Source organism: Schistocerca nitens, chromosome 11, assembly GCF_023898315.1.
Source record: "Schistocerca nitens isolate TAMUIC-IGC-003100 chromosome 11, iqSchNite1.1, whole genome shotgun sequence".
Taxonomy (NCBI): domain Eukaryota; kingdom Metazoa; phylum Arthropoda; class Insecta; order Orthoptera; family Acrididae; genus Schistocerca; species Schistocerca nitens.
Genome location: NC_064624.1, coordinates 47,403,385 through 47,426,821, shown reverse-complemented (window position 1 = coordinate 47,426,821; position 23,437 = coordinate 47,403,385). Strand labels below are relative to the sequence as shown.

Sequence of the window (23,437 nt, the reverse complement as noted above, 5' to 3'; positions counted from 1 at the left end):
TTACGTGGGTTACCTCCTGAAACGTCCCGTCGTGTTACGGCAGTTTCCTAAAAATTTTGCGGAAGCTGTACCTGTGGCGACGGCTTTCGAAGAAATAGACATTGCCACCAGATACAAGATGGAGCGAAAGGTATTTTCAGCAGTAGTACGATGTTTTAGGTGCGATAGACAGGGACATATAGCAAAAAACTGCAGACAACCTCAGTGCACTAATTGTCAAAGAATAGGTCACACATTCAAGGAATGCAGGTCTAAGAAAGATTTTGGAAATGGATATCGATTAAACTCGAACGGGAATGTTGGAGCTGCCGCCAGGCATTCCCAATAAAATTTCATGCCATTAAGGCGAATGTGAAGGAGGAATCCTGGTTATCTGCTACCATACAGGATAAAGAGGCAAGGATACTGGTGGATACAGGCGCAAACGTATCAATAGTGAGTAATGAATGCATTGGAGAAAAGAAATATGACCCTCCAAGGTATAGATTGAGTGGAGTGGGAGGTCTACAGTGAAGTCATCAGGATGTACATCATTGATTTTCGAAATACACGGTGTACAATTTCAAGAAGATGTAGAAGTGGTAACAAAGGTAACTGACGGGTATGACGCGATCCTAGGGCTGGATTTCCTGAATAAACATCACGCTAAAATCGACCTCAGACGTCAAAACTCACCATCGACGTCTCGATGCTGCCTGCTGTTTTTCAGTATGTAACTCTCTAAACTAAACCAAGTTTTTCATTTATTTTCTAATTTATTTACTTATCTTAAGTACCAACCATCAAAACAGCGCATCTTTCCTTCCTAATTAATTATCAGTTTCCATTCCCCTAGGAGAAATACATCCAGTCACCCTACATCTAATCACCCAAACAATGCTCTGAACAACTAAAATTTTTTATGGAAAGATGGTTAGACAATTATTCTTCATCTTCCAGATCTCTACAATAGTTAGATGTTGGTATTTAGGAAACTCACCATCAAAATTTTCATTCTTTATTCTATTGCAGAACACTTTCTATTTCTTCCAGTGGCCTCTCTTTGTGTAACTACCTCTCACATATCAATTCTATCTAGGATTCTCTTTAATTCAATGAATTATTGTGAGATTCTCTACTTATGTTGTCTAACTAAAGTTCTATTATTGTCACTCTATGTTAATATCCAGTGTTCTCCACCATTTCGAATTAACTTATTCCATCATCACTTCTCTTTAAGAACACGATTATCCTGGAACCAATAAGTCTATCTTGATCCAGGAAAAGATAAACCTACCTGTCCACAGTTCCTACCTTACTTCATGTATGCTCAATGTCTTTCACCTTCTATTTCGAACTTTTTCTTCCTCATCCTTTTTCTTACAATTCTTCTCCAATTGCATGCACTGAATCTTAGTTGACACATTAATTACACATTTCCTTCATTTTACTTTTTGCATGTTGAAAAAGTCTTTAACATTCTCCAATACGTTATTTCATCACCAATTTGTTTATCTCCCTTATCGTTATATTCTCCAACTCCTCATTACTATTTTCTCTAATCAAAATTGATCTTATAGCCAATCTCATCCATTTTCAAAACCTTTCGTCACTATCACTACCAAAATAGGAAAAATGGTTTAGTTCACTCTTCATTCCATTTCTTATTTTGGCAAATCACTAGACTTTCTTCTCACACCTAGTAGTACTGCTTTCTGTAATGCTTTATATCTGTATCAATACTCTTACTACTAGTATTCTTACTACACATTCTGTCTCCACTACTTTGTGCTGAAGCCCCGAAGCATCTGCTAATTGAATTTGTTTCATTAATATATATTTTACCCTTCTCAAAGGAATTCCTTGTTTGAAAGGTATGTTACCTTCTCTCAGCCTCTCAAATAATTGCTAATGAGTTTTCTACAAATTTGCATTTACAATAGTTCAAAAAATGCAATTTGTTCTTGAAATTTATTTCTGATATATTCCATCAACAAAAGATTATCTTCCTTCTTTTTATTATGTCTCTTAACACTGCTGTGTATCTTCCTCTGGTTAGCTTTCACTATTTATTTAAGTTCTTCTACTAACTGTTCCTGTCCTTCAGTCACCATATCAAACATAATCCTCAGATCCTTACTTTTCCAAAAACAAAAATTTACTGCTTTTCATTAGACATAAAGTTTCCTCTTTATCTCACATACCTCCACCGACGACAATCATCATATGATCAGGCCATTGAAGAAAAACATGCTCAAGAAGAAACACACTATGGTAGCAGTAATACATCCTTCTCTCAGTTAGAACTACAATAATCTAAAAATCCATGAGAAACAAATAATAGTGAAAAATTCCTATTGAAAAATATAATATTGTCGTGATAGTGAGAAGGCTACAATCATGCTTGGTTGACATGTCGTCTTGTTGATTCATGCAGGCTGTTGGCAATGATATATTTATCATCTTCCACTTGTGATGAGGCTGGGTTCACCTCACAGCTTCCTCATTCCTGTACACAGCCATCAATACATACAGACTAGAAACTGTGCACTTAATATATTTTCCAGAGAGCTTAACAGGGTAACCAGTTCTTAAATGCCCTTCTATATTTTCTGTGCACTTTCTATCAGGCGTTATAGAGGTCAGTTACAAATTTCTCATTTGCCATATGGTCCACTGGAGTTATTGACTCACTGATTCCCAATCATTTTATTTTTATATAAATTTTAATTTTTATGACTACTCAGTATTTTTGATAATCTGATTGTGAGCATAAGTTCATTTAAATTTCAACTGATGCACTGTTTCCCTGCATATGCATTCTGTGATGTTTCTTATTACAGAATAGTTATGCCTGTAATCATATAAATTCTCCCAAGTTTTCTTTTGTGATGAAATTCTTTCACATTTACCTCTCAGCAGTATCTATCAAGAATTCTTCTTGATATTTTATCAGTCTATTTATATGCAAAATCTTGACAAGTTTTAATACTGCTCATTCCTTTGTTACATAGAAACAGATGAAAAACAAAGCTGCACGGGATTAGCCGAGTGGTCTAAGGCGCTGCAGTCATGGACTGTGCGGCTGGTCCCGGCGTAGGTTCGAGTCCTCCCTCGGGCATGGGTGTGTGTGCTTGTCCTTAGGATAATTTAGGTTAAGTAGTGTGTAAGCTTAGGGACTGATGACCTTAGAAGTTAAGTCCCATAAGATTTCACACACATTTGAACATTTTTTTTAAACATACAACGGTCACAGATATGGCTCCATATGAGCACTCTTTCCTGTCAGTCCGGGTTTTACCGGTATATTAAATTTTTGATAACATATTCATCTTTCTATACACCATATTTATGTCTTTTCTTTCCTTCTTCCTTTCAAAATATGCATATACATGTGATAAAAAGAAAATTAATAAGTTTATTCACACCTAAAACCGTGAATAATCATAAATAGACATGGACACCTTTCCTGTCTTAACTTATCAATGCTGACTGTTTTTCTCCTTTTTAACTGAACACTACCGAAAGCGAATTGTTCAGTGTAGTCTCCATTCATTGTGTAATTAGATCTGTGTTAGTATGAAAATAAGAGAAAACCCTACTCACCACAAACGTTTTCTGCTTTAATCATACTTATCCAAACCCTTCCTCTTCAGCTCGATTTTAGTTGGGTTCCCTCAAGAACTTAGATATTTTCAACACATACATTTCTTTAGATGGATTTAGATAATCCAGTCAACTAGTTAATATGAGTGGTCACTTTACCACGCCAGAATTACACTTTGCATTCTCTATATTGGGACTATGGTAACTAGTGAACAAGATATATCCCACAGACCAGCATTTTATCAGTGGTATTGTCTGACCAAAACAATTTCAAAACTGTGACTCATCCTTTAGGATCAGAATCTTCTTTCAGATCAGACTCACTATCAAAACTGCCAATACGCTTCTGTTCACAGTTATACCAACTAGTACAATACAGAAGGAATTAAGAAACTTTTTATAAACAACCAGAGAGTTGCGGAATTTTTTGTCCCTTTTTAACAACAGTTTTAACTTTTGTACATGGCTGTCATCACTCCTCCTTGTGGCTGGCTCCTCGACTTATGATGGTAAAAGCCCATCTGTGATTTTCTGCATCACTTTGTCTATCTTACATCTGCATTCATAGCAAAAAAATGTTCAAATGTGTGTGAAATCTTATGGGACTTAACTGCTAAGGTCATCAGCCCCTAAGCTTACACACTACTTAACCTAAATTATCCTAAGGACAAACACACACACCCATGCCCGAGGGAGGACTCGAACCTCCACCGGAAGCATTTGTAGCAGTTTCTATTTCTCTTACTAATCCTAAACAACAAAAATACTTAAAATGTACCTAACGCCCCTATCATGCCTCAAACATCATCATCTAAAAATTTAATCCATTACTATTGCTCGTTACTGTAGATGATGGGATGAAGGTAGTTTTGTGACCGTTATCATTCCTGGAAACATGACGATTGCACTTGGGCCATCAAAAAATGCAAATGACTGTGCATGTGTTAATTTGAATATGGTCCACTCCTATGATACTGTGGCGTAATTGGGTCGGCAGAGCAACAAGTTTAGCAACATAAGGGAAAGTGCTGTGTCACCATCAAGCTCGCCACACACCTGGTTATGAATATCAAGGGCAGTAATCAGGTCAATTACGCCAGCCGAGCAGCACCAGAATATTCCACATACCTACTGGGGAACAAGAACCACTGACATCAGTGGTAGAAAGCTGTATTCAATTACCAGCAGCCAGTTCATTTACATCGACCATAGTGAAGTACTGAAATGACACAAAGTCTGTGCCACTTAGCACTGCCACCAGTTCAGAGTCACCACTGCCACTGGAGACATTGTAATAGTCACTATCGTAGAAGGCGCTGTTGTGATGTCGCTGCTGTAACTATCGTCAGACGCCATCAACGGGTAGCGCCTGTCTTAGGAGCCATTGCCTGGGGTGTATTGTGATAAGGCACCGTCACGCCACCATCCTGGAGCGCTGCCTCCACAAACGCCATGACTGAGGTCAGAGCTAGGGACCCTGGCCCACCGACACCAGACAGCTGCCACTTGGGATGGCCGCTGAGAAGGGGCACTAACCTACCCCTCTCTCACTATGTCCCCAGCCACAATCGAAGAGAGGTCTGTGAAGTGTTCCTCAAGCCACTGCAGTAGGACCCAGCAAGGCTGGAGTCCCGATATTGGGACAGTAGATTTTTAGTTGCGTCAACATAGCCCGAATGAGTGTACACTGTCACCTTCAACGCCACTGAGAATATTACAATGATACCTGTAATGTTTGGAAGAGGATAAACTTCTGAGATAGTTTGTTTGTTAAGGTGTCTGTAATCACAACACAATCTACATCGTTTCCTACCGTCGGGAGACTTCTTTGGAATAATTACAGTATTTGAATTATAAGGCGAATCAGAATATTCTATAATTACATCTTTTAGATGCTGTTCTAATAATTCATCCAGTACTGGCTGTAAGTGATGCGGAACTCTTTAAGGCTTTCTATAAACTGGGGGGCTATTTCCTGCTGGCATCCTATGCTGTGTGATTTCTGTTACTGGCAGTGGACCTACTGCATTAAATAAATCTTGGAACTCATCTAACTGATGTGAGAATACTCTCTTTCAAATTATGAAGGTGGCAGTCGTCAAATACGGGGAATGAAAGGCTATTTACAATTTGTACAGAAACCAGATGACAGTTATAACAGTTGATGGGCCTGAAAGGGAAGCAGCAGCTGGGATGGGAGTGAGGCAGGGTTATAGCCTCTCTCCGATGTCATTCAATCTGTATATTGAGCAACCAGTACAGGAAACAAAAGAAAATTCGGAGTGGGTGTTAAAATCCATGCAGCAGAAATAAAAACCTTAAGGTTCGCCGATGCCACTACAATTCTGTCAGATACAGCAAAGAACTTCGAAGAGCAGTTGAACGGAATGGACAGTGTCTTGAAAGGAGGATATAAGATGAACATCAACAAAAGCAAAACGAAGATAATGGAATGTAGTCGAGTTAACTCGGGTGATGCTGAGGAATTAGATTAGGAAATGAGACACTTAAAGTAGTAAAGGAGTTTAGCAATTTGGGGAGCAAAACAACTGATGATGGTCGAAGTAGAGAGGATATAAAATGTAGACTGGCAATGGCAAGGAAAGCGTTTCTGCAGAAGAGAAATTTGTTAACATCGAGTATGGATTTAAGTGTCAGGAAGTCGTTTCTCAAAGTATTTGTATGGAGTGTAGCAATGTATGGAAGTGAAACATGGAAGATAAATAGTTTGGACAAGAAGAGAATAGAAGCTTTAGAAATGTGGTGCTACAGAAGAATGCTGAAGATTAGATGGGTAGGTCACATAATTAATGAGGAGGTATTGAATAGAATTGCGGAGAAGAGGATTTTGTGGCACAACTTGACTAGAAGAAGGGATCAGTTGGACATGTTCTGAGGCATCAAGGGATCACCAGTTTAGTATTGGAAGGCAGTGTGGAGGGTAAAAATCGTAGAGGGAGACCAAGAGATGAATATACTAAGCAGATTCAGAAGGATGTAGGTTGCAGTAGGTACTGGGAGATAAAGCAGCTTGCACAGGCTAGAGTAGCATGGAGAGTTGCATCAAATCAGTCTCAGGACTGAAGCCCACAACAACCTCAAAGTTTTTATTTCTGCTGCATCGACTTTAATACAGACTCCGAATTTTTCTTTTGTTTCCTTTACTGCTTGCTCAACATACAGATTGAATGACATCGGGGAGAGGCTATAACCCTGCCTCACTCCCTTCGCCACTGCTGCTTCCCCTTCAGGCCCATCAACTCTTACAACTGCCATCTGGTTTCTGTACAAATTGTAAATAGCCTTTCACTCCCCGTATATGACTGCCACCTTCAGAATTTGAAAGAGTATTCCAGTCAACGTTGTCAAAATCTCTCTCTAAGTCTACAAATGCTAGAAACGTAGGTTTGCCTTTCTTTAATCTATTTTCTAAGAAAAGTCTTAGGGTCAGTATTGCCGCACGTGCTCCAATATTTCTATGGAATCCAAACTGATCATCCCCAAGGTCAGCTTCTACCAGTGTCTCCATTCGTCTATAAAGAATTTGCGTTAGTATTTTGCAGCTGTGACTTATTAAACTGATATTTCGGTAATTTTCACACCTGTCAACACCTGCTTTCTTTGGGATTGGAATAATTATATTTTTCTTGAAGTATGAGGGTATTTCGCCTTGCTCACCAGATGGTAGAGTTTTGTCAGGACTGCCTCTCCCAAGACTGTCAGTAGTTCTAATAGAATGTTGCTACTCCCAGGGCCTTGATTCGACTGAGGTCTTTCAGTGCTTTGTCGAACTCTTCCCACAGTATCGTATCTCCCATTTCATCTTCATCTACATCCTCTTCCACTTCCATAATATTGTCCTCAAGTTTATCGTCATTGTATAGACACTCTATATACTCCTTCCACTGTTCTGCCTTCCCTTCTTTGCTTAGCACTGGTTTTCCATCTAAGCTCCTGATATTCATACAAGTGGTTCTCTTTTCTCCAAAGGTCTCTTTAATTTTCCTGTGGACAGTATCTACCTTACCCCTAGTGAGATAAGCGTCTACATCGTTACATTTGTCCTCTAGCGATCCCTGCTTAGCCATTTTGCACTTCCTGTCGATCTTATTTTCGAGACGTTTGTATTCCTTTTTGCCTGCTTCATTTACTGCATTTTTATATCTTCTCCTTTCATCAACAAAATTCAATATTTCTTCTGTTACCCGAGGATTTCTACTAGCCCTCGTCTTTTTACCTACTTGACCCTCGGCTGCATTTACTACTTCATCCCTCAAAGTTACCCATTCTTCTTCTACTATATTTCTTTCCCCCAGTCCTGTGAATTGTTCCCTTATGCTCTCCCTGAAACTCTGTACAACCTCTGGTTCTTTCAGTTTATCCAGGTCCCATATCCTCAAATTCCCACCTTTTTGCAGCCTCTTCAGTTTTAAAATAGTTCATAGCCAATAGATTGTGGTGAGTCCACATCTGCCCCGGGAAATGTCTCACAATTTAAAACCTGGTTCCTAAATCTCTGTGTTACCATTATATAGTCTATCTGATATTTTCGAGTATCTCCAGGCTTCTTCCATGTATACAACCTTCTTTCGTGGTTCTTTAACCAAGTGTTAGCTATGATTAAGTTATGCTCTGTGCATAATTCTACCAGGTGCCTTCCTCTTTCATTCCTTACCTCCAATTCATATTCAACTACTACGTTTCCTTCTATTCCTTTTCCTACTCTCGAATTCCAGTCACCCATGACTATAAAATTTTCGCCTCCCTTCACTACCTGAATAATTTCTTTTACCTCATCATACATTTCATCAATTTCTTCGTCGTCTGCAGAGCTTGTACTACTCTAGTAGGCGTGGTGTTTGTGTCTATCTTGGCCACAATAATGTGTTCACTATGGATTTTGTAGTAGCTTACTCGCAGTCCTATTTTTTATTCATTATTAAACCTACTCCTGCATTACCTCAATTTGATTTTGTATTTATAATCCTGTATTCACGTGGCCAGAAGTCTTGTTCCTCCTGCCGTTGAACTTCACTAATTCCCACTATATCTAACTTTAACCTATCCATTTCCCTTTTTAAATTTTCTAACCTACCTGCCCGATTAAGGGATCTGACATTCCACGCTCCGATCCGTAGAACGCCAGTTTTCTTTCTCCTGATAATGACGTCTTCTTGAGTAGTCCCTGCCTGGAGATACAACTGCAGGACTATTTCACCTCCGGAATATTTCACTCAAGACGCCATCATCATTTAACCATACAGTAAATCTGCATGCCCTCAGGAAAAATTATGGCTGAAGCTTCCCCTTGCTTTCAGCCACTCCCAGTACCAGCACAGCAAGACGGTTTTGGTTAGTGTTACAAGGCCAGATCAGTCAATCATCCAGACTGTGGCCCCTGCAACTACTGAAAAGGCTGCTGCCCCTCTTTGTCTGGCCTCTTAACAGATATGCCTCTGTTGTGGTTACACCCATGGTACGGCTATCTGTATCGGTGAGGCACGCAAGCCTCCCCACCAAAGGCAAGGTCCATGGTATCATGAGAAAGATGGAGTAAATGAAATCACGTCACTACAAAGTGTCGTAGCTAAAGTGTAGCAAAACAGAACAGTGCCAATCACTTAATTGTAACTATCCCCAGTTGTTATGCAGATGATGGGACATACTAAAGCACTTTTACCAATAACAAATAGGTAGGGAATCAAAAATAAAAACAATCGTTCTGAAATTAAAAATGAAGCATAAGTACAGATTTCCTAAAACATCATGTTTATTTACACAATTTAAGAAAAATATTTAGAATGGAAACATCTTTGACTATAACACAAGACATTTAGTACTCATGTCTGTAGCTCTCCCAGGTGTTGGTCTTGTGTACACAAATAAATGGAATCGAACTGTAACACCTAATGTTTGTTTTCCAATTTCATTTTGTGTAGAACTTAGATAGTATTACATGCTGAACAAATAATTAGGAGCTTTGGTGTGTAACAATTATCTACTTTATCTCTTAATCAAGTACAGAGCTTCGTGAAACTAAAAAATTTCACAAAAAATACAGCTATTGTGCAGTGGTGTAAATGGTAACCAAACAATGATTTTATTAGACTACACACTCTCACATCTGACCAGTTTACATGAAGATGCACTGATGAGCAAAAATGTCATGAACACTGCCCGAGAGGAGAATAATTGTCATGCTGTACACACATGATGCAGTAAGCAGGTTACAAGTATAGCAGATCAGATATTAAGAAGGAATTGTTCTACCAATTAGATGGGTTGCAAACATGTAAATCCAATGACATAAGTAACTTTAGCAAAGGGCAGGTTAGGGTGGCACTGCAGTTGGGAACTAACACCTCAAAAGTGGTGAAGCTGGTTTGCTGGATCTATGCTACTGTTGTGAACATCTGTGGAAAGTGGCTGAAAGGTGATACATCCATAACCTTATAAATAGATGTAATACTTATATACTTCATCACAAATCATGGAGATCAGAAGCTTACATGTTCTGTAAAGCTGGACATATGGCAATATGTGGCATATCTACCAATTCACCAAAAACTGTTCAATTGCAACTGCAGTGGGCAAGGGATCATTGAAGCTGGACTGAAGGTCAATGCTAATGTCAACTGCCAACTGTTAACTGTCAGGACATGTGACATTTGCTGTTACACCAGGTCAGTTGCCACATCCAGATATGCAGTCAACTAGGTGAATGGCACCAGAGGGGGGCCCATTATGATATGGGCTACTTTGGGACATCTGGTAATAATTTAAGGCAACATGACAGTTGCAGACTATGTGATCTTTATTGAAACTACAAGGATTCCTTCATGACTGATGTGCTCTCCCACATATCTACCAATTCACCAAAAACTGTTCAATTGCAACTGCAGTGGGCAAGGGATCATTGAGGCTGGACTGAAGGTCAATGCTAATGTCAACTGCCAACTGTTAACTGTCAGGACATGTGACATTTGCTGTTACACCAGGTCAGTTGCCACATCCAGATATGCAGTCAACTAGGTGAATGGCACCAGAGGGGGGCCCATTATGATATGGGCTACTTTGGGACATCTGGTAATAATTTAAGGCAACATGACAGTTGCAGACTATGTGATCTTTATTGAAACTACAAGGATTCCTTCATGACTGATGTGCTCTCCCACAGTGAAAGCATCTTTCAGCAGGATAACTGTCCATGTCATGTGCAGAACGATTCCACAGTGGCCTGAGTATCATGGTAACTAACACTGATGTCTCGACCACACCATTTAGCTGATCTGAATGTGTGGAATACAACTTCCCCAATATACATCCAGAAACATGAAAACAATGTGTCAAGTGCATATCATGTAGAACTGTCGATGTATTGTGTTCCAAATGTGGACGAACATGCTAGTAAGCAGGTTGCTATATTTCTTGTTAAGTTTACTAATGCAGGATTGGTAATAACAGAACATAAATTTACACACTATTTATAATACATATACCAAATCTCTTGAGAAAACGTATCTGAGTAAAATAATTGCCGTAATTATGTTTCTCCAGTGATGAGTTTACCAGCCTGAGTGAAAGTAATGCTATAAATACATTCTTGCTCTCACTGTTTCTAAAATGCAGAGCTACAAGTACTACATGATGACTACATTTCGAATAACAAGCAGGATGTCATCACATTTTCTTGGCCTTTTACTAAATATTGCATGGTACTTATGATTACTGAAGAAGGTAAGGATTTATCACAATTCACAATCTTTTTGTCTCAATATCGACTGGGAAAAGCTGTAGTGTTAACGACAAAAACACATTTGATTCATGTTTCAGGAGTATTTGCTAATAGAATTTCTTGACATCTCAACCTGCTGATATAGATTTTTATATTGTCACATTACCTCTTACCACTCTATAGTACGTATCATTGCACACTTCTTTTCTAACACATTTTAATGTTATTTCACAGGCATTACAATTTATTGTCCCCCTGTTACATCCATTATTTTACAGGCCTTGAGGGCACAAACCAGGAAAACCTATTTGTGTAAACTAACACTTACTTGTACTTTCTTTCTTATGTGAAGTAATGCATGTGTCTTGAGAGTACCCAATTGAGTGAAACTTTTGGCACAGATACCACATTTGTGATGTCCCCTTCCAATGTGTTCTAATGCATGTGTCTTGAGATCGCCTGACCTAGCAAAAGATTTCCCACAAATATCGCATTTGTGTGGTTTCCTTCCAGTGTGAATTAATAAGTGTAACTTGAGATTGCCTGCCTGAGCAAAAGATTTCCCACACAGCTCACATTTTTGAGGTTTCTTTCCAGTGTGAATTAATCCATGTCTCTTGAGATCGGCTGACCTAACAAAAGATTTCCCACAAATCTCACATTTGTGTGGTTTCTTTGCAGCGTGAATTAATTCATGTGTCTTGAGATTGTGAGCCGAAGACAAACACCTCCCACAAATCTCACATTTGTGAGGTTTCTTTCCAGTGTGAATTAATGAGTGTCTTTTTAGACTGCTTGCTCTACCAAAAGATTTCCCACAAATTTCACATTTCCTAGGTTTCTTTCCAGTGTGAATTAATTCGTGTGTCTTGAGACGGTTTGACAAAGCAAAACATCTCCCACAAACCGCACATTTGTGTGGTTTCTGTCCAGTGTGAATTAATAAATGTAACTTGAGACTGCCTGCCTGAGCGAAAGATTTCCCACACATCTCACATTTATGAGGTTTCTGTCCAGTGTGAATTAATTCGTGTGTCTTGAGACTGTGAGACGAAGACAAACACCTCCCACAAATCTCACATTTGTGAGGTTTCTGTCCAGTGTGAATTAATTCATGTGTCTTGAGATTGTGAGATGAAGACAAACACCTCCCACAAATCTCACATTTGTGAGGTTTCTTTCCGGTGTGAATTAATGAGTGTCTTTTTAGGCAGCTTGCTCTAGCAAAAGATTTCCCACAAACTTCACATTCCCTCGGTTTCTTTCCAGTGTGAATTAATTCGTGTGTCTTCAGACTGTTTGACAAAGCAAAACATCTCCCACAAACCTCACATTTGTGAGGTTTCTGTCCAGTGTGAATTAATAAATGTAACTTGAAACTGCCTGCCTGAGCAAAAGATTTCCCACACATCTCACATGTGCGAGGTTTCTTACCAGTGTGAATTAATACATGTTTCTTGAGACTGATTGACGTAAAAAAAGATTTGCCACAAATCTCACATTTGTGAGGTTTCTTTACGGTATGAATTAATACATGTTTCTTGAGACTGCTTGACGTAAAAAAAGATTTCCCACAAATCTCACATTTGTGAGGTTTCTTTCCGGTGTGAATTAATCTATGTATCTTGAGACCACCTGACATAAGAAAAGATTTCCCACAAATCTCACATTTGTGAGGTTTTTCTCCAGTGTGAATTAAGATGTGTTTTTTGAGACCGCCTAGTACAGCAAAAGATTTCCCACAAATATCGCATTTGTGTGGTTTCTTTCCAGTGTGAATTAAGGCGTGTTTCCTGAGATAGCATAACATAGTAAAAGATTTCCCGCAAATCTCACATTTGTGAGGTTTCTGTCCAGTGTGAATTAATAAATGTAACTTGAGACTGCCTGCCTGAGCAAAAGATTTCCCACACAGCTCACATTTTTTAGGTTTCTTTCCAGTGTGAATTAATCCATGTCTCTTGAGATCGGCTGACCTAACAAAAGATTTCCCACATATCTCACATTTGTGAGGTTTCTTTCCGGCGTGAATTAATTCATGTGTCTTGAGATTGTGAGACGAAGACAAACGCCTCCCACAAATCTCACATTTGTGAGGTTTCTTTCCAGTGTGAATTAATACTTGTGTATTGAGATGACTTGACTGAGCAAACGATTCCCCACGACTCTCACATTTGTGGGGTTTCTCTCCCATGTGAATTAGTTTCTCTCTCTTGAGATGATGTGACCTACCCAACAAGTTGCCACAAATACCATATTTGTCGGTTCTGTTTGCAGTAATTAGGTCAGCCTGGGCACTGAAATTAACAGCTGTATGTAAATTTCCATAATCAAATGTTTTCTCTGCATCATTTGTCATATGTGTGTTACACATGTCATTACAGGACTTCTTTGAAGCTTTCCAAGTTTCCTTACGTGAAGACTGCTCATTGTGTTGTGTAGCAGAAACTTCTGGCAAACTATCCAAGAAGATACTGCTTTGATGTTTATCAATATAGCCATATTTTTCATGGTTGCCAGCAATTAAGACATGATAATTCTCACTCATTCTTAAATGTTTTTTCAAACTAACATTACTGTGAAATACCACACCACACCACTTACAAACAAACAAAGGTGGTTGTGTGCCATCAATGTGCATAAACACATGCATTATGAGTCTGTATTTTGAAGGAAAGCTCTGTTGGCAGGAATTACAGCTATATACATGAAATTCCTTTTCCCTCATACTACAGTCATATCTGGTGGCAACTGAGCATTCCTTATCAACAGTCACATCTTCTGTATAGGTACCAAACTCGTGTGTTGACTTCTCCATGTCTATCACAAACTCATCCTGTCTATGGTGACAAGTTTCTTCACATGATACTCCACACCTCCCACCAGTACTCTGAGTCAATCTGAAGAGTGAGGAGCAGAATGTTACATAATGATATATATACAACAAAGAAACAATATTTGAGTGTCCATAAATACAGTACTACAGGCCAGAGGTCACAAAAGTGCATATGAAATTACATATTTAGTAACTGTTAGTGATTTAAAATTATAAAGTTCCACCAGAAGGAAAGAACTGATAAGGAGAAGTGGTTTAAAACGAAAATAACCATAACAAATTCTATAACGATTAATCTGAGTCACTGTCAACTTCATTTGAAATTTTGAGGTCAGAATTAAAATAATTTCACGTGTTACAATCTTTTTAAAACACAGTGCTAGAAGTTAATGGTCTACACCAATTTATTAAATGTATCAAAAAATGTATCAGTTACATGTTATTATTCAATATTCGTAAGTTCAAGGCATTTCAGATTCAATTAAGAGAAATAATTTGTAACTGTTCCTTTTCCATTATCTCAGCTCTGTAACTGCCTTTTCTTTGTTTTGCAGATACTTTCACCTGTGGAAATGATTAATTTATTTCACCTAGTGAAGAGATTTTTTTTTGTTTGATTCCCAATGAGTCAAGAACTAGTGCAAGCTTCAATATTTTGATTAGGTATCTAGTATGGATGTTAATTAGGTGGATAAAGACTGTTCATGAACAATGTCACAGCAATCTAGGGAAAAAAAAATTTGCAAACTGATAAATGAATGTGAATGGCACAATTGAAGACGATTTTAATCTAAGACTGTTTTTGGCACTACAATTTATATGAAGTTTTGCACAAATGGAAATACCGTCTGAAAGGATGGAAATGTTGTAAATTTTCCAGTACATTAGCAGTGAGCATTTTTGAAAATTTTTACGTCTTCCCAACATCTGGTCACCTGCCACTGGAGAACACCATTGACTGAAGGACACACACATAAATGGCCACTTCATCACCCATTAGACACTGCTGGCACATATTGAGTGGCAGTTATAACAGCTGATGCATGAGATACCCTGTAGTATCTGGCTCCCATTATTCCACCTGCAGATAACCCTTTCCCACAGATCAGAATTGTGATGCCTTTCAGGTACGCAGTATGTGCAGCATGTTGGAAATGAAATATTACGAACTACTGAAGGTGTGCATGCTCCAGTGTTTTCTTTTGTTCTGACTGTAACTTTCGACTTTTTTGCATTGTGTTGGGTATATAGTTTTGTTTGAACTCATTCTGGTAAATTTCGAGTGTTTCTAAACTCGTAATTGGGACCACACAATTTTTTAACGTAATTTCTATCATGGCGTGTGTCCGATTCTAGAAGTTGACAACTGAATCACTAAATATTGTAATTTCTTTTAACTCAATCAGATACAACATAGGAAAGTGAAGTAACGGAATATTAATAATAAAGAAAGAAATCGAAAAAATATGCAAGTAAGATTTCAAAGAAATACCTTTCTGTGTCTCAAAGTACTAGAAATAAAACTTCCAATTAAAATTTTATGCTATGCCAGTCAACTGTAAACAAACCAGAATAAGAAAGAAAATCTGTTGGAAAGTTCAACAATAAATAAATTTTGATGTTAATTATTTATGAATAATTGTCACCTCCATGTAAGCATTGTGTAGGTACTGCGTACTTGTCAAATCTTAAATCTTTACTGCATAACAATTTTTGTGGCAGGTACATTCATAAACTATTTAAGCAGTGTTGATGGAAGTGCACATATATTTTATCAACACACATACTACAGCCTGGTCAGTAACACTACTAATGGTTTACACCACATATGTTAAAAATTTTGTGAGTATAGCTCTTAGCTCTACTTTATTTCTTCATTGTCTCGATTCTCAAACCAAAGAGCTGTCATTATGAACAAAAACCCTTTACTAAATTCTGTCTATCCAGCAGGTACCCCTCCATCCAACAACTAGTCAGGTCGGGGGACTAATAGGACTTTGCTGTCTTTACTCGGTCTTTCTGCCGAAACTGGTTGCAAAGTGCCATTGCATATATAGGCTAGTATTACGATGTGGTCGCCACTCCCAAAGGCTCCCCCCTCGCCAACCCCCAGGACAGAATTAGTGCACTCCAACTGTCTGTGTCCTTTGTAATCCACGGGAAAGTGTGAATGTCTGCAAATGTTTGCAAGCTTTCTAACTGATGTGGAACGTGGGGTCCAGCCCAGTATTCACCTAGTGGGATGTGGAGAACTGCCAAAAACAACATCCAGGATGGCCGGCATACTGGCGCTTCGTAGTTAATCTGACAGGTAGATTCGATCTGGGTTCAGTACACCGACCTGAATCCAGGAAGCAGTGCATTAATGGCCTCGGCTACACTGGCAGGTCATTCCTTACATTACTATGAATATATTACATCTAGTTTCACTTACTAAGGAAAGATTGTCAATGCATTTGATGCCAAACTTGGAGATGGCTGTGAATACAAGCTAGCCTATTAAAGCTTTTATCTCAAAATCATCATCATGCCGAGAAGGTATGTTCTCTTGAACATTTTCATATTATCAACATTCTGTTTCATCACTGTTGAATCTCATGTAAAACACCTTGAGGGAAAAGTACACCTGATTTCTTGTTGAATGTCTCGAGTTCTACCCAACGCTTCACCACTAAAGTCACAGGGCAGGAATCTGCAAAGCAATGTTATATTGTCTAGCACAAACATTGCTTAGGTTGTGCATTTGTCCATTTGAAAGAGTTTCCCCTACCATAAAAACAGGAATCATGTTGACGTGACTATGTCCTTTGTTATCATAATCATTTCCACCACCACCCAGACCCTCTTCTGAATTTGTATCACCAATTTCCATTGTGTAATCTCGATGAATATTACTGTCAACCACAACATAAATCATTTATCTAAAATATACGTTGAAGTACAGTTCTCTTACTCTCAGAACTCATGGATGATGATGTTTGGTTTGTGGTGCACTCAACTGCACAGTCATCAGTACCTGTACAAAGTCCAAATTTTTACACATTCAATTTTCTTACACAGTCAAATGTAGTCAGTCACGGATGATGCACATGATGATGATGATGATGAAGAAATGCAAACACCTGGTCACCAGGCAGAGAAAGTCACCAACCCGACAAGGAATCAATCCCGGAACCCCATGATCTAGAAGCAGCAATGCTAGCTACTAGACCACAAGCTGCAGACAGAACTCATGGAGAATAATATGTCCATTCAGGCTAGTTTGAACAGTTAGAGAGACGTGGCACACACTGCATATTGTAAAAGACAGTGACAGCAGGCACCATAGTTATTACACTGCAATAACAACAATAAACACAAGCTGTTGATAAAAACCCCTGCTGAGTAGCAATCATGGAATGAGTGTAGTATATTTGCAAGACATCATAGCAACTTTATTATGAATCTACTGAGGAAAAAATTGTCTAAGCAGCACCCTGTTTTCACGACAAGATGTCAATACAAGGCATTTCAAGTGATTATAATTAAACTGAGTGTTGTGGGCTCTACACTTTGCAGGATGCTGTAACATTGTAGGCTGTTCATTAACTGATGTCCTCACCAAGTATTCTGAAAAATAATTTTTCACTTTCCACCACCAGGTGAAAATATGGCGCTATAAGCAGTGAAAATGGGGTATCAGTGCAGGAAAAAGAGGAGAAACGATCAGACCAATGATAATGGTGGTTCTAATAACGTTTATTAGGATATAATCAGATGTTACATGTTCAAAATGATCTACTGACTCTGCAACAGCTGATCCGTGACATGACATGGTTAACAGTTGCCTACAGCATATCCAGGGTAATAAGATTGACTGTCATCATATATCCTTCTGATTACGTATATCTGGATACATCCGGAATAAATCTTTCACATATCGCAACATCCACATGTTGCATGAATTTAGGTCAGGGGATCTCGAAGGCCACATATCTTTCAACTACCTAGATATAATGCGGATGATAACGAAGGTTTCATGAAACCAATCATTCACTCAACAACTGACATACACTCCTGGAAATTGAAATAAGAACACCGTGAATTCATTGTCCCAGGAAGGGGAAACTTTATTGACACATTCTTGGGGTCAGATACATCACATGATCACACTGACAGAACCACAGGCACATAGACACAGGCAACAGAGCATGCACAACGTCGGCACTAGTACAGTGTATATCCACCTTTCGCAGCAATGCAGGCTGCTATTCTCCCATGGAGACGATCGTAGAGATGCTGGATGTAGTCCTGTGGAACGGCTTGCCATGCCATTTCCACCTGGCGCCTCAGTTGGACCAGCGTTTGTGCTGGACGTGCAGACCGCGTGAGACGACGCTTCATCCAGTCCCAAACATGCTCAATGGGGGACAGATCCGGAGATCTTGCTGGCCAGGGTAGTTGACTTACACCTTCTAGAGCACGTTGGGTGGCACGGGATACATGCGGACGTGCATTGTCCTGTTGGAACAGCAAGTTCTCTTGCCGGTCTAGGAATGGTAGAACGATGGGTTCGATGACGGTTTGGATGTACCGTGCACTATTCAGTGTCCCCTCGACGATCACCAGTGGTGTACGGCCAGTGTAGGAGATCGCTCCCCACACCATGATGCCGGGTGTTGGCCCTGTGTGCCTCGGTCGTATGCAGTCCTGAATGTGGCGCTCACCTGCACGGCGCCAAACACGCATACGACCATCATTGGCACCAAGGCAGAAGCGACTCTCATCGCTGAAGACGACACGTCTCCATTCGTCCCTCCATTCACGCCTGTCGCGACACCACTGGAGGCGGGCTGCACGATGTTGGGGCGTGAGCGGAAGACAGCCAAACGGTTTGCGGGACCGTAGCCCAGCTTCATGGAGACGGTTGCGAATGGTCCTCGCCGATACACCAGGAGCAACAGTGTCCCTAATTTGCTGGGAAGTGGCGGTGCCGTCCCCTACGGCACTGCGTAGGATCCTACGGTCTTGGCATGCATCCGTGCGTCGCTGCGGTCTGGTCCCAGGTCGACGGGCACGTGCACCTTCCGCCGACCACTGGCGACAACATTGATGTACTGTGGAGACCTCACGCCCCACGTGTTGAGCAATTCGGCAGTACGTCCACCCGGCCTCCCGCATGCCCACTATACGCCCTCGCTCAAAGTCCGTCAACTGCACATACGGTTCACGTCCACGCTGTCGCGGCATGCTACCAGTGTTAAAGACTGCGATGGAGCTCCGTATGCCACGGCAAACTGGCTGACACTGACGGCGGCGGTGCACAAATGCTGCGCAGCTAGCGCCATTCGATGGCTAACACCGCGGTTCCTGGTGTGTCTGCTGTGCCGAGCGTGTGATCATTGCTTGTACAGCCCTCTCGCAGTGTCCGGAGCAAGTATGGTGGGTCTGACACACCGGTGTCAATGTGTTCTTTTTTCCATTTCCAGGAGTGTATCATGCTACCCCATCTCACATCAAAATAATGTCACGGACACTGTTGTGTTCTTGAAATGCTGGAATCACGTAACATAAAGTCCTTATCTAGTCACTGTACACCTAAGAGCTGCACAACATGATATTATCTCCAAAGAACACTGACTGAGAATGAAGAGGCTTGTGAAATCACCACACACTGTCACATAAGCTGATTGCAGTGGGTGTTCCAGCACAAGATTTGGGAGGACAACCCCATATGTGATTCTGTGCATTCACAGCCACATGCAGAGTAAAATATGCCTTGTCCATCCAAAGAATATTCCCCAGCCAACAGTCACTCATTACCATGCATGCCAAAAATGAAAGCAAAGTCACAGTGTTGTAGCCCATCTTGGGGCTTCAATATAGCAGCACATTGTGAGCCTTGTAGCGGTAGGTGTGTGTGTGTGTGTGTGTGTGTGTGTGTGAGAGAGAGAGAGAGAGAGAGAGAGAGAGAGAGAGAGAGAGAGAGAGAGAGAGAGAGAGAGAGATCCTATGACCACTATAGTACTTACTACAGAATTTGAGGCATCTGCTTTATGGTCAGCTGTAGCTAAAAGCAACTTCACCAACTGATATTGGAATCTGCTGCAAGACTCAATTCACCTATTTCTTCAAATATCTTGATTGTGTTCAACACATTTGACATGGGACCTCTTCTCACCCATTTATTTCAGTAATATTCCTTCAATGCAGTGCCACTGTTCTGATAAGACAACTGTACCACCAGTGCACGGCGTTTCTTGTCAATAGCCACCTCATTTCATATGGAAGGCTTAAACATTCTTAACTAGGGTGTATACTTGGACAAGAAAAAGTTTCCCGGATTTCCCAGTTAGAAACGCGTTTTCTAGGGTGAAAAACTTTTTACTGAGTAGGAAGTACATTTTCCCATGTCAAAAGATGGTATCATTTCCCTAGGAGCTGTAAACCTCATCAATCCTTTGAATGGTTATGGATTTATAAACCTGTGTAGAACTTCGTGGCAGTTTAGGAATCTCAACCTAGCAAAATCAAAGCGTTTTTGAAGTATCTTCGATGCATGGAAACATGTACACTACAAACTTTCGTATCACGAAAGTACGAACACGAAATCCACCAATTACATCACAGTAGCTTCCAAAGCACTGAAATCAAGATTGTGACGTGCTTCTGTCAGCCAAGCATAGCTCATGTCACATGATCTCACCATAGATGACAGCAAATATTCAGTGCATAGGAAACGATGTAGTCACTCAATGACAACATGAATGTTAAGCCAGGCAAACACACAGACGGAAGAAGTTAATGGTTTAAATTAATATACATCAGTACAACTACATATATAATATTGACTTTCGAAAAGTTTTTGTTGTTTTTCTGAGGATGTGGTTAAGCTGGACTCTAAGAGCACATGCTTCAATTCTAGCAGATTTATATTTCTATATTTATTATAAATTTCACTAATGTGCACTGGACACTTCGTGGGTTACGTGGCTGAATACATGTTCTGTAGAGCACTTTGACTTTTTCCATAGTGAAGCCAGTTACATGTGAAATCGAGAACTTACGTCGTCGCTCTTGTTTTTGAAAGGCAACTATAGTTTCTGCCAGTATTACTGCTTAATCTGTAATCAATGAAAGGACTATAATAATTATGAAAGACTAAACCCGAAACTAGGTCATTTTTTGTGTGTCTTATCTTTTCAAGATATATGACACGCTAGTGTGCTGCCAACATTTAAAATTATGGCATAAATGGCTGGTCTTATGGGCCCAAAATTTTTCCACATGGCTGGTCCTAAGGGTTAAGTCTTGAAGGAAAATATAATGCTCCATGATTTAAGAAATTCATCACACATTGTGACACGCATCATCATCTTGCATAAAAGGAAATTTATTTTGAAAGCAACACTTCTGAAACCAACATTCACGATATTTCACCGCATCCTGTTAGAAATGTAACCAGTTGTGACGTTACTTATCAAAATGAGCCCAAGAATGAGACATACTGAAAGCAGTTTTTTGTTAAAAAATATTGCAGAATTTTTAACATTGCCGTCGGCAGATGCCCGTATGTGCACTCTTTTTGTTATTTTGAATGGCACATTTTCTTTGCAACAAAAGATTTATTTCGCTAATGTTCCCTCGTTTATGTTTTATTGCTGCAGTATTATTCTGCAGTGGCGGGCTAAACTAAAATATTTTATTAGTGTATCAGTTCTTAGCCATCAGAATTACAAAAATTTAACAGAAAAATAAAATAATAAAAAAATTACTCGAATTCTGAAAAATCCCTAAGCCGGATCTGAGCAGGTCTGAGTTCTTTTTGTGTGGCTATATTAAAGAAAAGATGTACAGCAGTAACCCCAAAACCACTATTGAGCTGAAAACTGACACTCCGGTGGTCATCGACGACATTGACATTCCTACACTTCAGTGAGTATTGCAGAATTTTGCTATTTGGCTGTGCCACATCATCGACAATGACGGCAGGCATATCGAACATGTCATGCCCTAAATCTGGATATCTGTAGTTAAGTTTACATGTTGAATAAAGTGTGTCAACGCTGTAGTTGGTAACTAATTTACAATTTATTATATAGTTCAATAATTTTAACCTTGTATGTTTGCTAGGTGACAGATTGGGCACTGGGATGCATATCCATCACTGCTACCTGTGTTTTGACTGAGCAATTCAATTACGTATCTTGGTGTGGTTTTCTGCCCAAGTTAAGAGTGAGGTTATTATTTCCTTTGTCGTAATTCATAGGAAGTTGAAATCACTGTGAATGTTTATCAACCTTTCCCCCACAGTAACCCTCTCTCTTTCACTTCTCATTCTTTCATGTAAACAATTTGTGATAAAAAGAAAAATTAAGGGACTACTGATTGAAGCTTTCCACTTTTGGTGAATTTCTTTACTGGAGAGCGTACATCATCCATGTACACATACTTTAGAACCATATACTCTAAATGTCTAATTAGTGTACAGTCCTTGCCTGGTTTCATATTACACTACATTACATTAATACGTGTTCCACATATCATGAATATGACATTTTGCAATGTGGAACTTGTGAGTTTAAGTTTACATTTCTTTACAAAATGAACTTTTTTTTTACAATTACTATTTCATATTTTAAAATTCATCTACTGAGTAGACAATGTTGTCATTCATAAATTCTTGATTTATTTTTAAATGCTTGTTAGCTATCTGTCAGATTGTTAATGGTACCTGGTAAATGATCAAACAATTTTGCAGCAGCACAATTTATCCTTTTATGTGCCGAAGTCAGATTTAGCCCACTGCACTTTGCTGTTACTTTTGAACTATGATTTGTCATTAATAACATATTCTGTAAGTAAATGTACGTACTGTGAATGTACTGTGGATATTTCCAGTTTCTTAAATAAGTGTCTACAAGGTGATCTTGCGTGTTCTCCAGCTATTATTCTGATTTTACGCTTTTGTGCAATGAATACTTTTTCTCTTAATGATGAGTTAATTTACTGATATGTTTGTCACCAAAATTTGCAATAACCCTAATAGTGTAAGATGTTGAACTGAAATGTTTCATCAACTGATTGATGTGCTTCTCCAAATTAATTTCTCATCAATACACACTCCCAGAAATTTCGAATATTCTGCTTAGCAACAGATTTCTGTTCAAAACGTACATTTCTCAATGGTATTATGCCATTTACTGCACAGTACAGTATATACTGTTTACTCAGAATTTGTTGAGACTATCTGCAGGCAACCACTTAATTCCCTGAAAGACACAATTCACAATTTCCTCAGC

General features: G+C 39.4%; 2 protein-coding genes across 2 annotated transcripts in view; both read right to left on the bottom strand.

Moving 5' to 3' along the window:
* Positions 1 to 11,456: 11,456 nt before the first annotated feature.
* Positions 11,457 to 12,731, bottom strand: LOC126212599 (zinc finger protein 98-like). Its single transcript, XM_049940027.1, has one exon. The coding sequence runs from the start codon at positions 12,729 to 12,731 to the stop codon at positions 11,625 to 11,627; it is 1,107 nt and encodes a 368-aa protein (XP_049795984.1). The 3' UTR covers positions 11,457 to 11,624.
* Positions 12,732 to 12,936: 205 nt separating this feature from the next.
* The window catches only part of LOC126212598 (zinc finger protein 431-like), a 115,907-nt gene continuing 105,406 nt past the window's right edge, over positions 12,937 to 23,437 (bottom strand). Inside the window, exons 6-7 of the mRNA XM_049940026.1 lie at positions 13,129 to 14,220; positions 12,937 to 12,955 (exon numbers count right to left, since the gene is read on the bottom strand). Coding sequence (XP_049795983.1) covers positions 12,937 to 12,955; positions 13,129 to 14,220 — 1,111 coding nt within the window. The remainder of the gene's footprint in view (positions 12,956 to 13,128; positions 14,221 to 23,437) is intronic.

Bases quoted from the DNA above. Each gene is read 5' to 3' on its own strand.
- LOC126212599 (XM_049940027.1), bottom strand. From the start codon at position 12,731: ATGTGTGGGAAATCTTTTGCTCAGGCAGGCAGTTTCAAGTTACATTTA.